At 41.2% G+C, this 23,504-nt stretch overlaps 2 protein-coding genes across 4 annotated transcripts in view; both read left to right on the top strand.

Annotated features, from left to right (window-relative positions):
• nbeal2 (neurobeachin-like 2) overlaps nt 1-5,284 on the top strand; it is a 66,640-nt gene extending 61,356 nt beyond the window's left edge. For all 3 annotated transcript variants that reach the window (XM_053627329.1, XM_053627313.1, XM_053627320.1), the window contains 5 exons: nt 193-309; nt 398-559; nt 676-824; nt 1,324-1,459; nt 3,232-5,284. In XM_053627329.1, coding sequence (XP_053483304.1) covers nt 193-309; nt 398-559; nt 676-824; nt 1,324-1,459; nt 3,232-3,339 — 672 coding nt within the window. In that variant the 3' untranslated portion in view covers nt 3,340-5,284. The remainder of the gene's footprint in view (nt 1-192; nt 310-397; nt 560-675; nt 825-1,323; nt 1,460-3,231) is intronic.
• Nucleotides 5,285-10,926: 5,642 nt separating this feature from the next.
• On the top strand, nt 10,927-21,826 carry nradd (neurotrophin receptor associated death domain). The gene is made up of 6 exons (XM_053627301.1): nt 10,927-11,565; nt 16,583-16,715; nt 17,907-18,275; nt 20,196-20,424; nt 20,617-20,759; nt 20,873-21,826. The coding sequence occupies exons 1-6, from the start codon at nt 11,506-11,508 to the stop codon at nt 21,169-21,171; spliced, it is 1,233 nt and encodes a 410-aa protein (XP_053483276.1). The 5' UTR covers nt 10,927-11,505; the 3' UTR covers nt 21,172-21,826.
• Nucleotides 21,827-23,504: the final 1,678 nt, after the last annotated feature.

Genomic DNA, 23,504 nt, shown 5'->3' with positions numbered 1-23,504 from the left:
CTGACAACCTGGTTTTATCCATTTATTATTAGCTACTAGATTATGTGATGTGCAATACCTCCATACAGGTCCCTGTGAATGAGCTGCTACTAGAGAATATATATTAGAATACAGTATAGAACTAGCACTGTGCTAGTTTCACTCTCTCTCTCTCTCACTCTCTCTCTCACTCTCTGTCTCTCGCTCGTGTAGGGTGGTTTCTCCAGTGGTCTGTCTCCACGGCCAGTGCAGGTGCTGTGTGGTCATGATGCAGAGGTCACCTGTGTCTCCATTAGCACTGAGCTGGACATGGCTGTTTCCGGATCAAAAGTTAGTCACACTTAAAGCTAGTCAGACCTCGCCTTCTCTGTGTTGCCACAAAATACACGTTTTGTTTCACTTTCTGCGTCTCTCGCAGGACGGGACGGTGATCGTGCACAGCGTCAGACGAGGTCAGTATCTACGCACGCTGCGTCCTCCCTGTGAGAGCTGCGTTTCTGTCCGGGTTAACCAGCTGCAGGTGGGAATGGAGGGTCACTTGGTGGCACAGACCATACTGGAGGGCTGTACTGCTGGGAAGGCAAGTCATCTTATTTACGTTTATGGACTGCATGATGTAGTCTGTGCTGCTGATAGTCTGACGTGTTTGGGTATTTATTTATGTGTGTGTGTTAATGTGTATGCATGGCATTCCAGGAGAAGTGTGCGCTGCATGTGTACTCTGTGAACGGCACACTGATGGCGTCTACAGTGCTGGAGGAGCCAGTGTCGGCACTCTATTTGGTTTCGGACTACCTCATCCTGGGCACACTACAGGGCAACCTGCACATTAAAGACCTGTTCAGGTAATCAGTACCGACCCGTCTCTCGTTCGTAATTAGCTCTGCCTCTTTCTTGGTTTTAGTGGAAGCTATGTTTAACCTTTTGGTTGACTGTGTACTACATCCTGCTCCCTTATCTGGTCTTCAGTTTGTCCCTCTGGTGAAACCTACAGTGAGGCCCAAAGGTCTGATATCACTAGTTTTCATCACAAATGATATCAGAGTGAAAAGAAGAATCTTAGAAATATTTACATGAATTTCAGAGTTTCTTAGTATTAGGTATAGTCAAGACGTTGCACTTTTCCTTTATTATTATTAAAACTTTCTGATTATTTCCAGTTTTAAACCATAGAACATCGAGATTTTCAATGTGGTCTCAAACGTTTAGACCCCACTGTACGTATAACTCGAGCCTGTTTAGTAAGTGACAAAACCGACGAATCCTTAAAGAACCATCACGGATATGGTTTTGCAGTCCTAGGACCTAATATTATGTGTGTATGTGTGTGGGTGTGTGCTGCAGCTTAGGGCAGGCTACTAAGCCCTTGGCGCTGAAGCTCCCTATTCGCAGTGTATCAGTCACCAAGGAGAGCAGTCACATTCTGGTGGGACTGGAGGACGGCAAACTCATCGTTGTGGGAGCTGGGAAACCAGAGGAGGTACACAGAAGAGTGTATTTAAAATATAAAGTCAGAACATTGTGTCTGATTTGACTGTATTGAAGATCAAAACTTTATGGCATAATATCTAAAAATCACAGTGGAATAATTCTTGATCATTTATGAATTGTCACATGAGTGGAATTTCAAAATCAGTCTCAATTTGACATCGGCATCGGTATATTTGTTTAACAGTAGACAAACCTGTGAAAATGTATCCTAACAAGCACAACTAGTTAGATACCTAGCTTCTGAGTACTACATCGTCCTCTAATAATTTGGCAATTAGATGGTGTTGGGTCAACATGGAGCTTATCTCTTGACATCACTAACTAGGCACTAATCGAAGGAAGTATTGACTCGATGGTTAAAGCCATGGGATACTAAGCACTGTAACATTTAGCGCTTTATTAGGAACACCTGTACATCTACTCATTCATGCATTTATCAAATCAGCCAATGGTGAGTCAGCAGTGCAGTGCATAAAATACGTGCAGATACGGGCCAGCAGCTTTGGGTAATGTTCACATCAACCATCAGAATGGAGAAAATAACTGTGATCTAAGTGATTTTGGCTGTGGTATGATTGTTGGTGCTAGACGGGCTAGTTTGAGTATTTCTATAACTGCTGACCTCCTGGGATTTTCACACACAACAGTCTCTAGAGTTTACTCAGAATGGTGCAATAAAGTAAAAACATGTGTGGGACAGTTCTTCGGAAAGAAACCCCCTGTTGATGAGAGGCCAGACCGGTTCCAGCTCACAGAAAGGCCTCTAGTAACTCAGATAAATGCTCTGTACAATTGTGGTGAGCAGAAAGCATCTCAGAATGCACAACACGTCGAACCTTGAGGCGGATAGCCTACAACAGCAGAAGACACAGATGGTAGGGTCAGAATTTGGCACCAACATTATGAATCCATGGACCCAACCTGCCTTGTGTCAACAGTCCAGGCTGGTGGAGGTGGTGTAATGGTGTGGGGAATGTTTTCTTGGCACACTTTGTTCTGTTAATACCAATCAACCATTGATTGAATGCCACAGAACAAAGTGTGCCAAGAAAACATTTCCCACACCATTATCTCCCATTCTGCCACATCCCAAAGCTGTTCTACACTCATATACTATATATATGTAACAATACTCAAATATTCTGTGGCAATCAATCATTGATTGAATGCCACAGAATATTTGAGTATTGTTACATATATAGTATATGAGTGTAGAACAGCTTTGGGATGAGGTAGAACGGGAGATTCACAGCATGAAAGTGCACCTGAAAAATCTGCAGGAACTGTGTGATGTAATCATGTCAACATGGACCAGAGGTTGTGTTAAGAGCAAAGAGGGACTCTACCCATTATTAGTATAGTGTTCCTAATAAAGTGCTCAGTGAGGGTTGGTTAACATGCTGAGAAAGTTTAGTGTTAAATAAATTGGTTAGCACTGTGTTCATAAATTACTGAAAACAATCCATATAATCGGAGCATATCCAAGACAGGTTGACCATACGTGTGGCAGTCTGAGAAAACCCGTCAGATTTCACTCTGGCTGAATTCTGGAAAACAGCCAGAATATTGAATAATCAAGATAAGATCAGAACTTTATACAGTAGAGCATGTCAAACTTTTACCATATCAAAGGTTTTCCCAGGCCACCACACATAGAAATGACATTTTGCAGTTCGAAATCCAGATGTTTTTGTGTTTGTATGTTTCTTATTTTTCGGGAATCATAAAAGTCAAATTTTCTCTTTGTGTGTGTTCATTCAGTTGCGCTCGGGTCAGTTCTCTCGGCGTCTCTGGGGATCTACGCGCAGAATCTCTCAGGTGTCTGCAGGAGAGACCGAGTACAACCCTACTGAGCATGCTGGGAAATGAGCATCATACACACTCCACATGCCTCCAATAGGCCTCGTCACACACACAGACACACACACCTGAGATGTCGACCCTGAACACAGGTCTGCATACTTGGGGCTGCTGCTCTGGTTTTATGGAATAAAGCAGAGTCGTCCAAAGCTGCACTTTTTAAAAGGAAAAAAAAGAAAGAAAAAAGAGAAAGGAACATTTTCTATTTTATTGTTTTGGACTGTTTTTAGCAGAAATCATTCCAAAGATTGAGACTCGGAGAGAGGCGTACATTCTCATGAACTGCGACGTGAGAGTGGATTCAATTTCAGAGCCATGGAATTCTGGAATAACAGGACAAAGTCCTGACACACACACACACACACACACACACACAAACACACACACTGTCTACTGGTGGGCGTGAAGCTGAGGGCACACACACCTCTTTCGAGCTGCTGGACACGGCTGGAGTGTGTCGTCACCTGTGGCGCTCGCTCCTGCTCTGTAATGCGGCGACTCTGAAAACTCAAATTCAAGCCACACTGATATACCAACAAACATCTTTTACCCCTGTGTGTGTGTGTGTGTGTGTGTGTGTGTGTGTGTAATTGTGAGTGTGAGAGAGAGCGAGACACGAGAAAAAGAGAGCATTCGTTTATGTATTTGAGCGAGTGTGTGTGTGTGTGTGTGTGTGTGAATATCCCGTGGTTACACGCCGTTGCTTAAAGCAATAATCAATGCAGAGGTTAGGTTTAGTCCTTTTCACGTTTGCTTAATATTATGCTCTTAATGCACTCGAGTTTCAAAACAATTTGTAAAATCTGTGCCTTAAAATCTTTGTGTTTTTATTGTACTACACTGTTCTGTACATGTAATCATGTTTTTGTGTTCCACTCATGATGGTTGCTTGTGTGGGTTTTATTTGATTTTTTTTTTTATAGGGCTTGTGCACTGGTTCCAGGTTTTTTCCATTTATCGTATAAGAAGTGCCTTTCTGCTTCCTGTGTGAAAACGCATTGCTTCGGAAGTGTATACTTCCTTTCCTGCTCATCAGTCAGGTATTCTAGCCCTCTCCCTGTCTTCTCTCTGAGCTCTCTTAAGCTGTCAAGTGCCTTGGTCTCCGTTTAAAATCGTTAAAATTTCGAACGAGTCTTACGTTAGCAATACACGAAACTGCTTTTACACAGCTGGTATGGCTGGAAGTCTCGCGTTAGGCAGAACGGCAACCATTTTGACTCGTCCTCACTGGTATGTTTTTCTTTTCCTTTTTTTTTTTCTCCTTTCTTTTTTTTTTTTTTTTTTTTTTTTTTTTGGTAAAACACTGAATCCTTTGAAGAGTGTTGGGTGTCTGTGGAACACATGGGAATGCGGCCTGATGAGCTCGAGCTGCAGTATCCCACCCCCACTCAGCCCTGTGGACTGCCGCTCAGCACACGTCCTCTTTACCACCCAGCTTTCCCTGCTCACTTTTATTTTATTTTTTTATTTTTTTTACACTCTAATACCGGTCAAACACTGGCGAATGATAAATGTTTGATGCCTTTTAAACGCTCACGAATGCTGTTTTGTCTGACTGTACCCACCTCACCTTATCCCTTTTCTTATCTCAGCATACTACACTTTGCTCATCACACTGAAGCCCTGTCCTTTGTGTTTCAAGTCTCCTTTGTAGTGAACGTTGCTGTGCAGAGTGAATGAGTCTCTTCATGTTCACCACTGCCTGTATTCTATTCATGCCCTGCACTCCGAGTAAACACAGTAGGAATAAACGACTTGAGGAGATGCCTTGCGGTGGGCTTTGGCACACACGCTGTTGAGAGATTTGTCTTCACATAAATTCATATTGTTGTGTTCAGTCTTGTATAACCGCCTCACACCTTGCAGTCTGCTTCTCTGTATTAGTTCTTTTATTTTTTCCAGTATGTGTATGAGTGGGTGTGTATGAACTTGAAATACATCATGTTTCTCTCAATTGTCCTGTTGTCTCATTTTGTAACTAACTTCAATTTCAGATATTTTTTAAATTTATTTTGACAATGATACACAGTAAAAGAAGGAATAACTCTTGGGGTTATGGTTAGGGTTTGTTATGGTTCGTACTCCTCCTGGAATTTTCAATACCCTAATTTCAATTAATGGGTTTGCTGCCTGTGAGGTGAGAATACACCCTGGATGTAATGCTGTGCGATCCTTCCCCTGACATGTTTTGCAGTTTTTTCTTTTGTATTTGATCAAATTTTTATTAACATACAACACAATAGTAGTTGAAGAAAGTGTGCGTGTTTGTGTATTAAGGACTAAGGCACCTGGTACCAGAGCATTGTTAGCGTTGTAGGCATGTCATATGGGAAATTGTGTTTTACTCCACAGGATGTTACGAAAGAGAAATACAACATTTTCACTTTAGTACAGGGTGTCCCAAAAGTCTCCATATATGGTGGACTATGTTTGCCAGCACCACGTCGGTTGTGTCTTCGTCAGTGGATGTTCGTGGACTTCTCGGTTATTCCATGACATTTCCAGTCTTTTTGAATTTGTTAATAAGTTTGGCAGCAGTTTCGTGTGTGTGATGTGCTCGCCATATTTCCTGTTAAAGTCCATCACAACTTGCGACAGCTTCCCGATCCAGCCGTGAGAATGATTCCAATATGTTGTTCTTTTGTCTTAATCTGCTAAAAAGTGTTAATTTTCCCTATGTATGGAGACTTCTGCGACACACAGTGTTATAAGCTTCGATCTTTTATTCATTCTAAGGTCACAAAATGCAATTCAGCAACACTTCAGTATAATAAGAAACAATTCAGCCAATAAGTCTGCACAAGCAGCTTAGAAGATTATTTTTTTATTTAGTGTTCTCACATTCTTACCTTATATTATTGTTGTGTTCACTTAATACACACTGTTTCTGTAAATGCACAGCCGAAATAATGATAAGTAAAATCGTTCTCTCTTTATTGACTGCTCCTTAATTTTATCAGCTTAAATCAGTTTAAATTTTAGTACTTGACCAACTCCAGTGTACAGGGTAGTTAATATTGGGTCAAAAGGTAGTAAGGACCAAGAGACTTGAACTCAATTGTGCAAAAAAAAAAAGATTCTCTTTAAGGAGAATCAAGCAGATTTGATATAAGCAGGGTATTTGATTGATATAAAAATCAAGAGTGTTTTAAATGCTCTGTGATCAGTCCTAGGATTTCCCCAGATATTCCAAGGATAGGCTCCAGAGCCAGTACGTTTCTGACCAGGATAAAGCAGTTTCTGAAGATACTGGTGATAACTGACAAGTGTTTTAAATGCTAGTATGCTTTATAATGCTTTATATTACAGGTCACAGAAGCAGTGATTATTAAGGAGAAGCATGTAGAGTCTACAATAAGCTCAGAATATTCAAACACCAAATTAAAAAAAAAAAAAAGCAGTAAATATTTCCAAATAACCTCTGGGTGCCTGGATGCTAATATCGAATATGTGAGCCCATATCCTAAAGTGTTGACTGTAACTTTAGCAAGCATGCAGGCAGTAATGTCAAACCCCTAGCAGTGTCACAGCCGTGCATGAATGATTTCTCTTCAGTGGCTGATTCTGATTTTAAACCTCCTCGTCTCAGAACAACTCTCTTTGAAACGTCTCACTCTGCACGTCTCTGCTCCTGTCCTGACGTGTCAACCCAATCAGGGTTGAAAAGGTCACAGTTACCCTACGTTTATCTGGCTGTGGAATCCTTTGATGCACTCGTGGGCCGAACATCCTGTAGCTCTACCCATAAACACCCCAAGGGGGACAATAGAGCTGGGGGGGTGGAGGGAGACAGCCTGTGGCCTTTCCAGCCAGAGCACGCTCAGAGAGAGACAGAATGAGAGAGGAACGAGGGGAGGAGGGGTTATGGTCACTATTCTCTCTCTGATCTGCCAGGCTGACAATGGGAGGACGGCTCGACACCTTGCTCTCCATAAAAGCAGGTATCTCCTTCCCCGTCCTGAGACAGGGGGAAGGAGGAAGAGAAATGGAAAGCCCCTGACAATTACTTGTTGTCTGAATGTCTACTGTTAGAACCACAAGCAGTTGTGAACACCCGCAAATCCTCTCCACCCCTCCCAGATTCAGTGCTGACCACCTATTTGTTACCCTCTGGAAATCTACAGGATGAGCCGCCACTGTTCTTTTTATTGCAGCTTTCTTTTCAGTGTTTTGTAACTTCTTACTCCTGTATGACATGCCTTGTGTACCTGATTATAGGTTTAGACTTGCAATGTAAATGCCATCTGGTGCTGCAACCACTGACGGTATGATGAATCAGATCTAGATATTGAACAATGTGAATACATAAGAAGAGCATAAATGCGAAATCTTGTGTTTTTAAAGTGATTGAGAAGACTGCAGCATGGTGAGCTCACATGCTTTACTGAATCAGCTGCATTTAACTTTTTTTTTTCATTGGCTTGACCTGCTGATATCTACTACTTTGGCCCTAATATGATTGTGTTTTGGTAAATAAAAATAAAAATAGACCTAAGAAGCTGTTTTAATCTTTTATGATGAATTGGACTAAATTAGTCAATTAAAAATAGTAATGACTAACATATCACTATAGTTTTTAACCTTTCAATTCACATACAGTACTGTGCAAAAGTTTTAGCCACCCTATTTATTTAGTACAAACCTTGTTATAGATTTTTATTTTACAACTTCTACATTATCGAGTCAGTACAAAAAACATTTTAGATTCCCAAACATTAGTTTTCCAGCACAAAATGAAACGTTACAGAAAAATGTTTGTATGTCAGTAAAGAAACCAGTATATTAAACGGTAAGAGACATTTTTCAGACAAAAACACAATGAAGGCTGCTGGATTTTGCTGCACAAATAAGAAGCGAGTGAGACAGTCAAAGTCTCCAGAAGAACCGTGACTGGTTCTGCAAGATGCTCCATAAAACATACAGCTCATTTCCTTATAAAATTGCACAAACTGTACCTGAGACTACTAATTTCCTTTTAAACAAAGTGTCATCACACCAAATATTGCCTTTGTTTCATTTATTACTGTTTACTGCACTTTATAGTATTTTTTTTTATGTAGAAACATTTAATTACAATCTTTTTTGAAGGCATCTTTGCTCTACAGCATTTCTTTTGCACAGTACTGTACTCAAAATAATTCTAAAAATACATCAGGAAGCCACTGTAGCTTTCTGTTTTTTTGTTTTATTTTTACCAGTCACTTCAAGAAAACACTTATACTGTTTGTCATTTTCAGACTGCAAAGATGACAATGAGGTGGACAATATGGAACAAACAGCAAGACAACTCTGATAAAGCTAATACACATCAATAGCTGCTTTTTAACTGAATAGAACATCAATAAAGCAATGTGCAATCCAGTTGTTGGCTGTGTACAAGTCGTGCTATCTGATCTCCTTCGTTCAAATGAATCAGTGCGCATTTTAATATGATTTGCTGAAATGGAAATCACATGTTTATGGTAAAGATCTAGAAAAACAATTACAGGACAGCCTCATGACACAAAACTCAACATATAAAATGCAATGAAGTCCACAAATGGGTTGAATGGACAGTAAATTGAACAATATTTACCGATGTTTAGATGTACAAACGCACATTAAGTAGTTTTATGCCTATTTAAAAAAAAATGAAAATATCTTGAAAAATTTCAAAGTAAAATTTCAAGTAAAGAGTAAAACAACCAATAAAAATGATCAAATAATAATTAGTCTTTTTCATTTAAAGCTGTATATATTCTCTCTGGGAAACTGTTTTCTAAGGAAATTGGATGTTAGGTTGTTCCAGGCTCATTGGAAAATTTAATACAGTTCTTTTTTTCTTTGCAAGTATCCCAGACAGCCTTGATCATGTGGATTCTTTACCTCATATGGTCCATTACTTAATAAAATACTAAAAAGATCTTAATATTCGCATTTATTGAAAGAAATAATTTAGGAAAATCTGTCTTTCATTCTTAAAATGTATTCAAGAAATAGTTCTGCAAGACAAAGTTTCCATACAAACGATTTATAAGACCGTGTTTATGGAATTTATTGCCATTTATTTAAAAATGTAAAAGTGTGTACACTGGAAGAATATTTGTTTTGAGCACTTTTGTTTGTAAATCATAAGTACAATTGAAAAAGAAAAAGAATGTTATTTATATATATTTTTTTGTACGTGTAAATCTGCATAAAGCAGACTTGTGTTGAGGTTCATTCTGATGAAGCGCTTGTAAAGCATCAGCTGTGTTTTACTAAACTGAGTCAGTAAACAGTCAGTGGATTCTGAGACGCATATCTGTTTTAATCTTTTCTCTTTTCCTCAGTAGTCGCATAATTCTCTTTCTGTGTCTCTTTGAAGTTCTCCTCTCATTGTATTTTAGGGGCTGTCTCCATTTGTTGCCCTCTGAAGTATCCAGACCTCACGTGGTGCATCCCTGCGGCTTTACGACCACTGCCACTGACCGCTTGTTTATCTAGAAGACCTTCCATCCCTCGGATTCAAAAAATGACTGGACTATCCGTCTCAAGTGAAGAAGAGCGTACAGGTTTAGACAGTGTAGGTCTTAATACACACACACACACACACACACACACTAGTATGAAAATGACGATGTTGGACTCCCATTCAGGGTGTATTCCCAGCTCAGGTGTTTCAGGGGATAAGCTCTGTATTCTCCACAGCCCTCCCTCAAAGCAAAATCATAAGGTTTTCACATGTGATTGTGTGAATAATATACGATCGCATGTGAAAATCACGTGGAAGTTAATTTCAACATGTTATGTCCTTAACACACGTGACATCATGTGAACAATATGGGATAATGTGTGAAAAATGAATTGTTCATCTGAGAAAATCACATCTGCAAAATCCACCTTATATGTAAAAAAAAAAAAAGACATAATAAATGAATCATGTGACAAATAGCATGTCCACTATGTGTGAAAAATTGTGAAACAAATAATGTACATGCAAAGTGTGCATATAATAATAATAAGAAGAAGAGAAGAAGAAGAACAACAAATTACAGTTGACTGGTGTCATTTCTCCCACTTTCCCTCACCATGTAGACCACTTATACAATGACACACTAATTGCAAATCATCTATCCATCCTTTTCTCCATCCATCCATCCATCTGTTCATCTGCCCATCCATCCATCAATCCATCTTTTTCTCCACTTATCTGTCCATTGATTTATCCTTTTCTCCGTCCATCCATTTTGCCATCCATCTGTCCATCGACTTAACCTTTTCTCCATCCATCCTTTTCTCCATCTATCTGTTCATCTACCCATCCATCCTTTACTCCATCCATCCATTTGTTCATCTGCCCATCCATACTTTTCTCCATTCATCTGTCCATTGATTTATCCTTTTCTCCTCTATCTGCCCATCCATCCTTTTCTCCATCCATCCATCCACCCATCCATCCTTTTCTCCATTAATCTGTCTATTGATTTATCCTTTTCTCCATCTACTTGTTCATCTACCCATCCATCCTTTTCTCCATCCATCCATCCTTTTCTCCATTCATCTGTCTATTGATTTATCCTTTTCTCCATCCATCTGTACATCAATTTATACTTTTCTCCATCCATCCATCCATTATTTTCTCCATCCATGTCCATCGATTTATCCTTTTCTCCATTCATCCATCTGTTCATCTGCCCATCCATCCATCCAACCATCCATCCATCCTTTTCTCCGTCCATCCACCCCATTCTCTATCCCTAAATCTTCCCATTTTCCCCTCCATCCTTCTGCCCCTCCAGTCTTCCTTCTGCCCAATCAGGAACGAGGAGAGAAGTGACGTCACGGCGGCACGCAGAAGCGGCTCATAAGAGCCTCGCTAAAGATTGCAGTGTTGTGATGGAAGTGCGCGAGGAGCGGAGTGTGTCCAAGTCGTATTATCAGGGAAACAAACTAAATCCCAACAGGAAACAAAACTGGGATTACTCCTTATTCATGTATCCATGTTTATAGAGTACAGTGTTTAAAGAAATAGTCTAGACAGTCTCCTGGTAGCGTCTGTGTTCGTTATCGCGCGCGCGGAGAGCTCCAACTGCTGTTTTCAGTAGTGTGCGCGCGCACACACACACACACACACACACACACACACACTAGCGAGCTTCCACAGCCCTGACCCACACCCCGCGGTTCCTGCGAGCCTGAGAGCAGAAGTGAGAGATGAAGTTTGTCGCTGCAGTTCTCAGCCTTTCCCTCCACATCACAGCCCTGAAGGTGAAGGTGAGTTGAACGCGCAGAGGTGAAACAGCATTATGAGCTTTAATAACATATTACACTCTATTTCCTTTTCTCAAATATACTGCATGTAGAACAATCCTTTTCAGCTTTACTTCTGCTTAGAAAGATGTGTTCTGTTAGAAGATATCTAATCTCTGTAATATCTGATATCTGTAAACTTTTTTTATTATTATTATTTTTTTTACAGTCAGGGGACCCATTTAACTGTAACACTGTAAAAAAAAAACTCAGTACAGGTTTATTTTACAAATGGAATATTAATAAAAAAATGTTTACATGTGTATAATATAGTAACAGCAGTTTAGTAACAATAACAAAGAGTTTTTTTGTTTGTTTATTTGTTTTTTTACACATTTTTATTAGCCTTTAACATTGTTGATCATGATCATATATGTGATTTCTACTGCTGTAGCCAAAGTCTTTAAAAGAAATGATGGATCCGCTGGCTGTTTTTACGGGCCTACTTTGAGAACTATGGGTTTTATACTATTGCTAACAAAGAAATCATGACTCGTGATCGATCTAGTGATACACTACTTGTGTATCATGAAAGAAGAATAATCAGGGTGTGAGATCAAGACCATGAATAATGACAATAATAATGTTATAATAATGATTATTACATTGACAAGTAGGGGTGTGTGTGTGTGTATATATATATATATATATATATATATATATATATATATATATATATACATACATACATACATGTCATACATATATGTCTTTGTCAGTGGATGTTCATGGACGTCTGCTTCTCCGTTGTTCCGCATCACTTCCAGTCTTGTTGAATTTGTTAATAAGTTTTGCAGCAATGTCATGTGCGTGATGTGGTCGCCATGTTTGCTGTTAAAGTCCATCACAACATTGCGACAGCTTTTGATTTCTCTGTTGGCAAAAGTATAAAATCCATGGTTCTCAAAGTAGGCCCGTAAAAAACAGCCATGAGAATGATTTCAGTATGTTCTTCTTTGGTCAAAGGCATTCTTAAAGGCTATCTGAAAATATATATATATATAATATAAACCAAGTATGAAAAATTTTAGAAGACTTTTAGTTAAAAAGTGTTAGTTTTCCCTATGTACGGAGATGTTTGGGACACTGTGTATGTTTAGATGGTAGCCTTAATGTAAAACCCCATCTTTAAAATGTTTTAAGTATTTTTATGTATATATAGTCAAAACAGGACAAGCGAATGTTTTCCTCTCAGCCTGTGGAAATGTCAAATATACGTGCCCAAATATCAAAATTTTGGCTATAGAACTAATGCTTTGTTTGTTTGTACAGAGCTAGAAATGTGCTATTAAACTTTGGTCTTTGTTCCTTTTTCACATATAATCTCTCCTAAAGCACTGATATCCTTTAGCGATCTGAGCCGTAATAACAGCTCATGAGAATTCCTAATGGAAGCTCTGGTTTTAAGTCTTGTCATGTTTTCATTGGACAAGCCAGATGTCACAGCGCTCGTCTTAAACAGATCGTTCCCACAAAAAATTCTCTCTTTATTCTCCGTTTCAAAACATGGCATCATGCAGACCTTTCAAAAAAAAAAAAAGAAGAAGATATGATCTAATCGGTTTGTTATGCTGTTTATCTTCAAATGAGGACTCTTTTCTTGTGCTCGTGCACAAGCTCGTAGCTTTTGTTTGAGGTATAAAATCAGTGCAAGGCAGATGCGGGTCATGCAGTGCATGGAAAGAGTGTGGTGGGATGAGGACAGTGCCACATCTGTCCCTCAAGTCAGCTCTCGGTGAAAAGGCAACCACAGCTGAAGTATTGCTGGGTCTGTGTGTATGCAGAGTGTAGTAATTATCCTCATTTTCTCCTGGTTTGTGGACGACGAGGGGGGAGAGTTTGTAGTTCAGTAATGTGACTTTCCATTTTGCTGCATGGCTTTGGTATGTGTGTGTGTGTGTGTGTGTGTGTGTGTGTTCCTCTTGAACTCCAAACCCTCCCCTTCCTCAAACAGGCTCCTTTGATGCGACTGCTCAGGGTCTCAGCTTCTAACTGGCATGTCTGTAAATGAGTTTGTAGTTCTATAGGAGAGAGAGAGAAAGAGAGTGAGAGAGAGAACGAGTGAGAGGGAGAAAGAAAGAGAGAGAGAGAGGGCTTGATTAGCAAGCCTTTAATGTCTCCTGATTAAAGGGATGAAACATTTGTGGAAAGACGTGTCACCTTTCAGGCTTCATCTTTGCAGGAATTGCAAGAAGTACGTTTGGAAACAGCAGTTCTGAAAGTCAGATCTTTATTTATTTTACTTTCACTAAGCCCTACATATCTACAGTGAGAAATGTTTTGTGTAGAACAGGCAAACTAATATATACAGCTAAAATATTAGATCAAGTTATTTGATACTTTTGGTATCACTTGAGTATGTATGCTATTATCATTGTATATGTTATTGAAGCTCCTGTCACTTTAGTTATTGTTCTTTGTTACATTATTTATTATTTGTTATATATATATATATATATATATATATATATATATATATATATATATATATATATATATATATTCAGAATGCCCAACCTCTTCCTGTTGCTGTTGGGTGTGAAGCGGTGGCAATGAAGTCATTTTCTGACTGAGCTCCAGCCTCATGTGGCCTCTCGTGTGTTCAACTTTCAGGCCTATCATTAATCCCTTACGCACTCCACATGCGCCCATACATCAAGTCCAGTCAGCGGTTGTGTGTGTGAGTGAGTGAGTGAGTGTGAGTGACCCGGACAGCCGTGAAGCACAGCTCCCTTTGAAGCCCTCGCTGATCTTTGGTGGTCCTTCGTTGGCAACCTGGTGGAAACAGGAACCTCTTAAGCCAGTGCTGAACAACTGTGCCCTCTCTAGGGGACCTAGAGTTCCCCAGTTCCTCAGAGCAGAGGATAAAATCTTTGTTGAGAGACCTCAGGATCAAAGGCATGAGCATGTTTCATGCTAACCGACTCCTTTCGTATGCGCCGCGTCTACGCCTCTCCACCGAGTCCGCTCACAGACCCGGTGGTCATTCCGCCAATGTTTAACCGTCTAGAGTTTATTCAGCGTTTGATTTCAGTTGCAGTGTTTAGAGACTGTTAGTGCCAGCATAGTTTATAGAGTAGGCAACATTTAATGCCATATTAGGAAATTAAAAAGGGGAAATGTCCTTAATTCCCTAATATGGCATTCAGTGTGACCTAAAACAGCATGCGGTGTTTCTCTATCGCATGTCTCCTCCCTCACTCTTTATTTTGAAATGATGTTATAAAGGAGTATATGACACGTGGGTAGTATAAAGACGGAACCATTTTTGCCTTTTAAACCGCAAATATTGCCTGACACAGAGCACGAATATTTCCAGACACAGTAATATATTAAGCTTTGAAAGGGTCATTAAAGGGTTAAGCATGAAACAGAGTCTTTAGGATTTATTCTAAACGCATGATACAATATCCTGAAGTCCACATCCTGTTATTATAGCGCTCGTTCCCTCAATCAAGTTTAATCAGCAATGCATCTTTAATAGCTGTAATGCCAGCTTATTAAAGTCTGCCATGATGATTATGGAATGTGCAGTCAAGGCTGTAGACTGGGACACGTGTTAGCCTGCGGATACGGCTTTGTGTGTGTGTGTGTGTGTGTGTGTGTGTGTGTGTGTGTGTTCACATTCGACAGGTCAGCACACGCTGCCCAGAGATCAGAGAGAGAGACATCAGAGAGGTTGTTGAGATTTTGCTTTCCCCCCGCTTTGCAGGAGGTTAGTTGTTAGACATCTGTTTGCTCTTGTCAGCTCCCTGGAGGGAAAAAGGCCAGTCTGCCTTTAAACCTAGCACACGTTTCAAATGCTGACCTTTTCTCACACATCTGCAGAGCTGGACACATCAAAGGTCTCAGCACACATTCACATGCTAGGCTGGACTCGCCTCGTCTGTCCGCACCCTGTCCTCGGGACTGCGACTGTGTCCCCTTCCCTTCCCTCAGAGCACATGTGAGGACAGCTGTGGTGTTTCTTGCTTCATACATACCCATAGCCACTCGTGCACTCATCCTCGTCCTGCCTTTTCCTGTGATTGAGGCTGGGCCGTCCTCTCGGGTCTCTTTTTGTCCCGTTTGCATTCACACCCATGTGTGTAATGTTCCAGAGTGCCAGGACGGCCTTACCCTCCTCCCAGAACCTCTCCCTCTCACTTGTGTTTTAATATCTGCTTTCCATTGTGTGTGGCTGGCTTTGATTAAAGCCAGTCACAGCTGTTAGACAGTAAGACATACTGGAGACATACCAGAGGGTTCAGGCCCACTCAGACATGGGTTCTGTCGCCAGTCGTTACAGTCCAGAACCAACACTTAAGCAGGATTAGATACGATACATTTATATTTACAGATTGTCACTTGGCTGCTGCTTTTATCCAAAGTGGCTTATAAGCACAAAGCTGAGCAGTTGAGGCCTGATGGCGTTGCTCAAAGGCTTTTTATTGGATGTCTGGAAGTCTACCACAGCACTTGCTTTCGTTCCGTTAAGTTTTCTCGAGGTAGTACGTACTGTATGCGCTACGTTTTCTACTCTGTTCTGAAAATACAGCGCATTGATAAGTGAGCTGATTTATTTTCGGCTACGTCGTTTCTAGTGTGACGGATGAGTGTGAAGTATGCAGACAGAGGTTCTGGTGTAATGTTAAAAGCCTCACACCAAAAGGTTATCTGATCTTGTCCTCCTCTGTCTTCACAAGAGGCTATTGATCCTCTCATTTGCATTGCTAATGGTTGATTGTTCTCAACACAGCTCCCCCGTAACTTGCTGGAGCACTCAAATCCTTTGATATGCTTGTGTGTCCGAGAGCAGTTTTCATCAGATGCTTTCCAAAAGGGTTGTGTATTCATGTCTGTTCTAAAAAATCAACCGTATTCACTTTATAGTAGCACTGTTATTAGTGCTGCTCTCTATTTCCAGCTCCTGTAGTATTAGAAACATATCATTTGTCATTCATCAGTATGTGTGTGTGTGTGTGTGTTTCTGTTTGCGCAGGTGGTGGAAGGTGATGTGTGTGCTAGCGGGAAGTTTACATCCTCGGGTGAGTGCTGCAGTCTGTGTCCTCAGGGAATGGGAGTGGCGTCCAATTGTGAACTAGAAGACACAAAATGCCAGCCATGCCTAGAGGGTGAGTGTTCCATATACAGCTCTGAAATATCGTGTGTGTGTGTGTGTGTGTGTATGGGCGTGGGTTCTAAAATCCTTTAGAAATGCATTTACAATTTGACTATAATGTTTAGCTTTTGAGTATGTTTGCGATTTCTTTCACATGATCCACACTTGTTAGCTTTAATGACTCATTTTTATTTAGTCTTATTTATTTATTTATTTTTAAGTCAGTGACATTTAGCTGGATTTTAAAATGGGTGGCAGTTTGGCTCCTTACCCAACACGTCCATGTAGATTTCTTTAAATACAGTGGTGCTTAAAAGTTTGAGTTTTTCTATATATCTGCATAAATATGACCTAAAACATCATCAGATTTTCACACAAGTCCTCAAAGTAGATAAAGAGAACCCAATTAAACAAACGAGACAAATATACTATACTTGGTCATTTATTTATTGAGGGAAATGAGCCAATATTACATATCTGTGAGTGGCAAAAGTATGTGAACATTTGCTTTCCAGTGGGTATCAGGTGTGACCCTCTTGTGCACCTTGTGATCAGTCGTGCACATCAGCCTGGAGGAATTTGAGCCCATTCCTCAGTACAGAACAGCTTCAACTCTGGGATGTTGGCGCGGTTCCTCATGAAATATTGGATCATTTTCCTCAATAAATAAATGACCGAGTATAATATTTTTTGTCTTATTTGTTTAATTGGGTTTTCTTTGCTTACTTGTAGGACTTGTGTGAAAATCTGATGATGTTTTAGGTCATATTTATGCAGAAATGTAGAAACCTCCACAAGGTTCACAAATTTTCAAGCACCTATGTATATATGATTTCTTAAAGCTTAGGTGTGTCAATATGTTTTTATAAAAAACCACAACAACAAAGCGTTGATTTTTTTATGGCTGTCTTCTAAACTTCAGCCCTTTTGTGCTTTCATTTGACATTTTTTAGGAATTTAGGAATCGCGTTTTGATAGGCTTAGAACGTGCAAATTAAAGTCTTTCTTTGCTTTTGCATGCATAAAAATTGGACCTGTGTCCTGCCATGCCAGATACATGTATACAGTATATGCTGTGTGAATATATAAGCATTTATGAACCCTCTGAACCCTCTCAGTATCTTCATCCAGTGTGTGTGAAGTGCTTTGTAGGAATGAACATGTCTACAGTAGCTGAAAACTCATTCCTTCTCCCTCATCACAGGTGTGACGTTCTCAGGCTCTGAGGGACTGTCAGGGTGCCAGCCTTGTTCACAATGCCCTTTAGGTGTCCCCCAGCTGGAGCGCTGCACCATCACCGAAGACACCCACTGTGACTGCGGAAAGGGCTTCTTCCTATGGAAGCAGACGAACGAAACCGATGCCCTCTGTGCCCCGTGTGCCACTTGCGGCCGAGGAGAGGGCGTGGTGCGGGCGTGTGGCCCTGCAGGAAACACCGTGTGCCAGCCGTGCGGTTCAGGCACCTTCTCAGAGGACAAAAGCTACAGCCAGACCTGCATGCCATGCTCCCGGTGCAGAGAGGACGAGGTGGAGATCCGGCCATGCCAGGCCAAGTCAGACACACTCTGCATGGGTGGGTACATGATACTGAAACTGGAGCTGATCCGTAGCATATGAACAAATAATTCCAATTAATGTTCGCTTTATGGCACTATTTTAACATAAACTTAATAGTGTAATAATGCACAGACAGCCTGTAAGTAAACTCAAGTTCTAATTAAAAGACCTAAATAATAAATGGAATACAATATGGGAAGCCTAAAATACAGGGGGGGAAAAAAACACAGAGAAATGGCTGACCAGTCAAAAATATAATACAGCAAAAGCTATGTGAATAATCTGTGAGCACAGAATAGGCCATTCTCAACTAATCGTAATGTTGTTGTTTTTTAAATAGCAATTATGCTTAATTTTCTGTGATTCTGCTGTTTATACTTTCATTTTCTATCACACCAAATACCTATTATTTGATGAAAATGTGTATTGTTACCCGAACCAGAGCAGCGGTAATCTCTGTGTGGTCCATGCGTGTGTGCTTGTGGATAAACACACCGCTGCTCATAGGCCTTACAGAATAACCAACCGGTCCTTTTGTTCCAGTTTCTGCTCTAATTTGGCTCACAGTATGTTTTTTTTTTTTACACTTTAACTTTCTTTGACCTGTTTTGGTTGCTTTGGTTGGACAGAGAGAACTCCCGTTTCCACGTGGAGTCGGTTACACAGGCCAAGCCATGCTGCAAATGATGGTTACAACTCACACTCTACTAAATATAACACCACCACAAAGGCCTTGGAGTTGTTCATAATTTAAAGGCTTCGACTAGAAGAATGCTTACGTTATGATTGCTCATATTCCCATGGATTTCGCGTTACACACAGCGTGTGTATTAGTTGTATGATGAACACGTGGTTATCAGCAGAGAGAAATGTTGACGTTTGAGCAGTAGTAGCGACATAATTGAGCACAATTAAGGATTAAAGAGTGTAACAGGGTTAATGAAACTGTCACCGTGATGCAGTGCTTGGATCATTATGTTGATGTAGCTGAGGGTACCGAATGAATAAAACTAGATTTGAATCGTGCCTCAGAGCCGACACCTACACCAGCTGCCCCACTGTGAAACGGGTGAGATATGTGAAGTTGGTTAACAGGTTTTGAGGCAGGTGGATATTGGGTCACGACCCATTCATTCTCACACACACACACAAAACCTGAGGCACAGTGTGAGACAAGACAATCGACCTAAACAGGGCAAGGCAACAATGTTTGATTTGCATTTAGTGAGCCCACAATGGTGTGTGTGAGAGAGAGAAATATTCATTTGGTTAGAGGGGATTTCCGCTATGGCAGGGCTGTGAATCCTTGCTGAGTGATGTCTGTTGTGCTGCATGCTTGTTCCTTCCTTACATTTCAGCTTGCGACCTGCTACTCCAGTCTTGCCTGGCACGCAGGCGGTCTCTGGCCATGTGTTGCTCAGATTCCTATCCAGAGAGAGAGAGAGAGAGAGAGAGAGAGAGAGAGAGAGAGAGAGAGAGAGAGAGAGAGAGAGAGAGAGAGAGAGAGAGAGAGAGAGAGAGAGAGAGAGAGAGAGAGAGAGAGAGAGAGAGAGAGAGAGAGAGAGAGAGAGAGAGAGAGAGAGAGAGAGAGAGAGAGAGAGAGAGAGAGAGAGAGAGAGAGAGAGAGAGTGTGTGTGACAACAGCTTGTGGCTGTAGGAATTCTTCATCGCTTCCATCTCTGCTCGAGACCAGATGTTGTTCCTGTCACTATTAATAAACGTTAAGTTATTAAAGCGACGGAATACAGTGAGGATTTCTGGGTAAAGGGAAAACCAACAAGTCATATCATTCGCAAAAATCTATAAACAAACAAAAGAACTGATTTTTTTTTTGGTTTGTTGCTATAGTGTTGATCCTAAGAGAGGAATGGAAAGTGTACAGATGCCAAACTCCTGCGTCGACACTGGAAATATCCTCTGAATTCTTTGCCTGCAGATCGAGACCTGCACATCTTTTCGAGGAACGGTTCAGAAGGGCCGTGGGAGTTTCCACGCCGACCCGGTTCGGCCGACGAAGAGCACGAGAGGAAGAACAAAGGGGTGACAGGATCTGAAGCGCCAGACCTTAGCTCTGAGGACCATCAGGGAGGCAACAACATCATAATCTATGTGTCTGTGCTGGCAGCCGTGGTGCTGGGACTCCTGATCTACGTCGCCTACAAGTGGTAAGGACTCGGATAATGAGATTTTGATCCTAGTGCTCATCTTGTTAACAGTTAGCTCTTAGCATGATTGCATTTATATAGTGCCATGTAGTGGTTATTTGTTTATTTGCATGCATTTATTTTACCCGAACCCAACTGGCTGATTGGTATTAAGTGCGTAATAAGCTAATAAATAACGTCTGTGCGTATTAGCTGGAAATCATTCCAGCAGAAGGCGGCTCTGGGGAAAGCCCGGGCTGCAGAGCTGAACAACGTGGTCGAGGGCGAGAAGCTACACAGCGACAGCGGCGTGTTCCTCGACTCGCACAGCCTACAGGAGAACCAGCCGAGCAAAGGTAAACACAGCAGTCTCAGATCACTCCCACGCCTCCACATGCTTTACAACGGTACCACTGATATGTCCAGGCAGGACACCGAACGCTGAGCCAAGCTTTCATCTTCTCTGCAGGCAGCAAGCAGGACACGCGCTACATTAACCTGCCCCCTCAGCGGCAGGAGGAGGTGGAGAAGCTCCTGTCCGAGGGTGGAAGTCAGAGCTGGAGACAGCTGGCCGGCGTGTTGGGTTACGAGCAGGAGCGAGCGGACATGTTCGGCCGTGGCGAGGACCCCGTCCACACACTGCTCACCGACTGGGCGCAACAGGACAGCTCGACGCTCGAGCTCCTGTCCACCGCACTGAGCAACATCGAGCGTCACGATGTAGCCAAAGCACTCAGTTCCACCAGTCAAGGTATTACCATGGTCTGAATTCAGTTCATTTTAACGGCCTGAAAGATGGACCCTAATGAGGAAAAGAGCACAGCACTCTGTTTCTGCATTACAGGGAACGACTTTACACTCCAAACGTGAGGAAAAGAACTGTATCCTGCTTGTTTTGTATCGATATAAGTGCCTTTTTGCAGCGCTTTCCACCAAGAGTGGATGCTCTGCTCATCTTCCGTTCAAGACTGTTTCAGTATTTATGCGCCGAGGACAGAGTTCCTTTTCAAAGTGTTGACAAGCCAAAGCAAAACATAATACTGGCTTTGTAATAGGAAAAAATCCTAGGCCTTTGTTCTTCATACCGCATTATAGTAAACGCTGTCATTGAGTGGTTCAGATGGCTTTGGTTACTGCTTGCGGGTTGCATCAAAAGGCAAGGGACGCGTTTCAGTGCTGTTTTCCACACTCACTCCTGCAGGAGGAGGAGCGGGGTCTTTATGAGGAGTTATTATTCCTGCAAAAAAAAGAAAAAAGAAAAATGCTTCATCTTACTAATGCAAACATTCAAACTCGTTGAATCTGAGCACAGCCTTCCACTATGTGACTCAGTTCCCCCCCCCACCCAAACAGAAACTACACTACACACATGCTCTATATGAAAAAGCAAGCAATGCCTGTTTCATGGGCAAACTGTGTGTGTGTAATCATAAAGCACTGTTTCCTTCTGCGTGTAAACAATTGATCACGTTATATAACTACAAATATATCAGTGATCAGGAGCAGCACCATGTGATTGTTTTGTTTGTCTCGTCAATCATGAAAAACATTTGTGTCTTTGTCTTTTAATAAAAATAAATAAATAACGACAGCCTGTGTGAGAAAAGAATGGGAGCATTTGTACTGACTCGCTTTAAACCCGGGAGTTCCATAGACAGGACTGTCTTATAACAGTTAAGTACAGAGGTGAGCATGATGGGGCATGCTGTTGCAGGAGAATAATATATGTCGAGGTGCGGTGCTATGGCCTGAAACGAAGCGGAGTCACTGTTACAACCCTGAAGTGTTTTACTTTCCTCAAACGGCACATCTCAAAAGCGTCTTATTAACTCGTATACCACAAAGACTTGCCAACAGTTGCAACTTTTTATTTATTAATGAACAACTCTGCACCATTTATGATTACAGATGATCAGAACCTCCAGGATTTTGCGATCGCAGACATGAACACAAAATCAAGGAAACGGTGCAATATTCAGAGGAGTTCAAAAATTACCGCAGATTTTCAGCAGATTTGGGCCAAGACGTGTCATGTGACGTCATCACAACACGCATTCGGTCAAAGCCCTCTACGATTCACGTACCGAACATGAGTACAGCTAAAAGGTCTCATTTACCAACAAACATCTCTGCGAAAGACCGTGCAAAAAAATTTCGCCAATTCAAGTCATTTCCTTCAAAAAAATTAAAATAAATTTTAAAAATCCCTGTAGAGTTTGAAAAAAGCCGCAGCAAAATCAAGCATTTTTGGCTGCAACGATCACAAAAAAAACTCTGTACGGACTGGATAATGTTACTGAATGTCTAGACAAGTTCCTGGTATCACTTATGTTACAGTAGCTATAATCAGTTGTTCCCTTCCTCGCCTCTTTTCTTTTTTCCTCTTGAAGCTAATAAAGGTGCTGACTCTTTTATAATGGGTCATGTGACTATGCTCAGAATGAACCAATCACATTCAAACTCATGTTCAAAAGAAATGATCATCAATGAAGTAATTCTGATTAACCTCACATCTTCTTGGTTTCATATGACTGCTGAAGCCATGGTCCACAAACAGCTGACAAAGCATGTACAGGATCTCACTGTGGCGATCAGGACAGGGGTACAAAAGAATTTCCAAAATTTTAGATGTAACATGGAACACTGAAGGCCATCAAGATGTGGAGAAAATGGGGCACCATTATGGGGCAGTGACAATACCAAGAACAGGAGCGTCCCTCAAAAATAGACAAAAGACAAGACAGACATTTATTAGGGAGGCTGCCAAGACACCCAGAGCAATGTTAAAGGAGCTGCAGGAATATCTGGAAAGCATTTGTGACACTCCACATGTGACAACAATCTCTTGTATTCTTCACATCTGCACTATGGGGTAGGATAGCTAGATGGAAACCCTTTCTCATGAAAAAAAACAAAAACAAAAAACATCTAAGTTACCCCAAACCATGTGGCAAATTGGATCATAGTCTAATGAAACCAAGGTAGAACTTTTCTGGGTATAATTCTAAAAGGTCTGTTTGGTTCAAAAACAAGACATCTCATCACCCAAAGAACACCAAACTTACGGTGAAGCATGGTGGCGGCAGCATCATTTAAAGCTG

The sequence above is a fragment of the Ictalurus furcatus genome, chromosome 1 (assembly GCF_023375685.1).
Source record: "Ictalurus furcatus strain D&B chromosome 1, Billie_1.0, whole genome shotgun sequence".
Taxonomy (NCBI): domain Eukaryota; kingdom Metazoa; phylum Chordata; class Actinopteri; order Siluriformes; family Ictaluridae; genus Ictalurus; species Ictalurus furcatus.
Note: the sequence above shows the minus strand (reverse complement) of the source record. Positions and strands in the feature narration are given on the sequence as shown.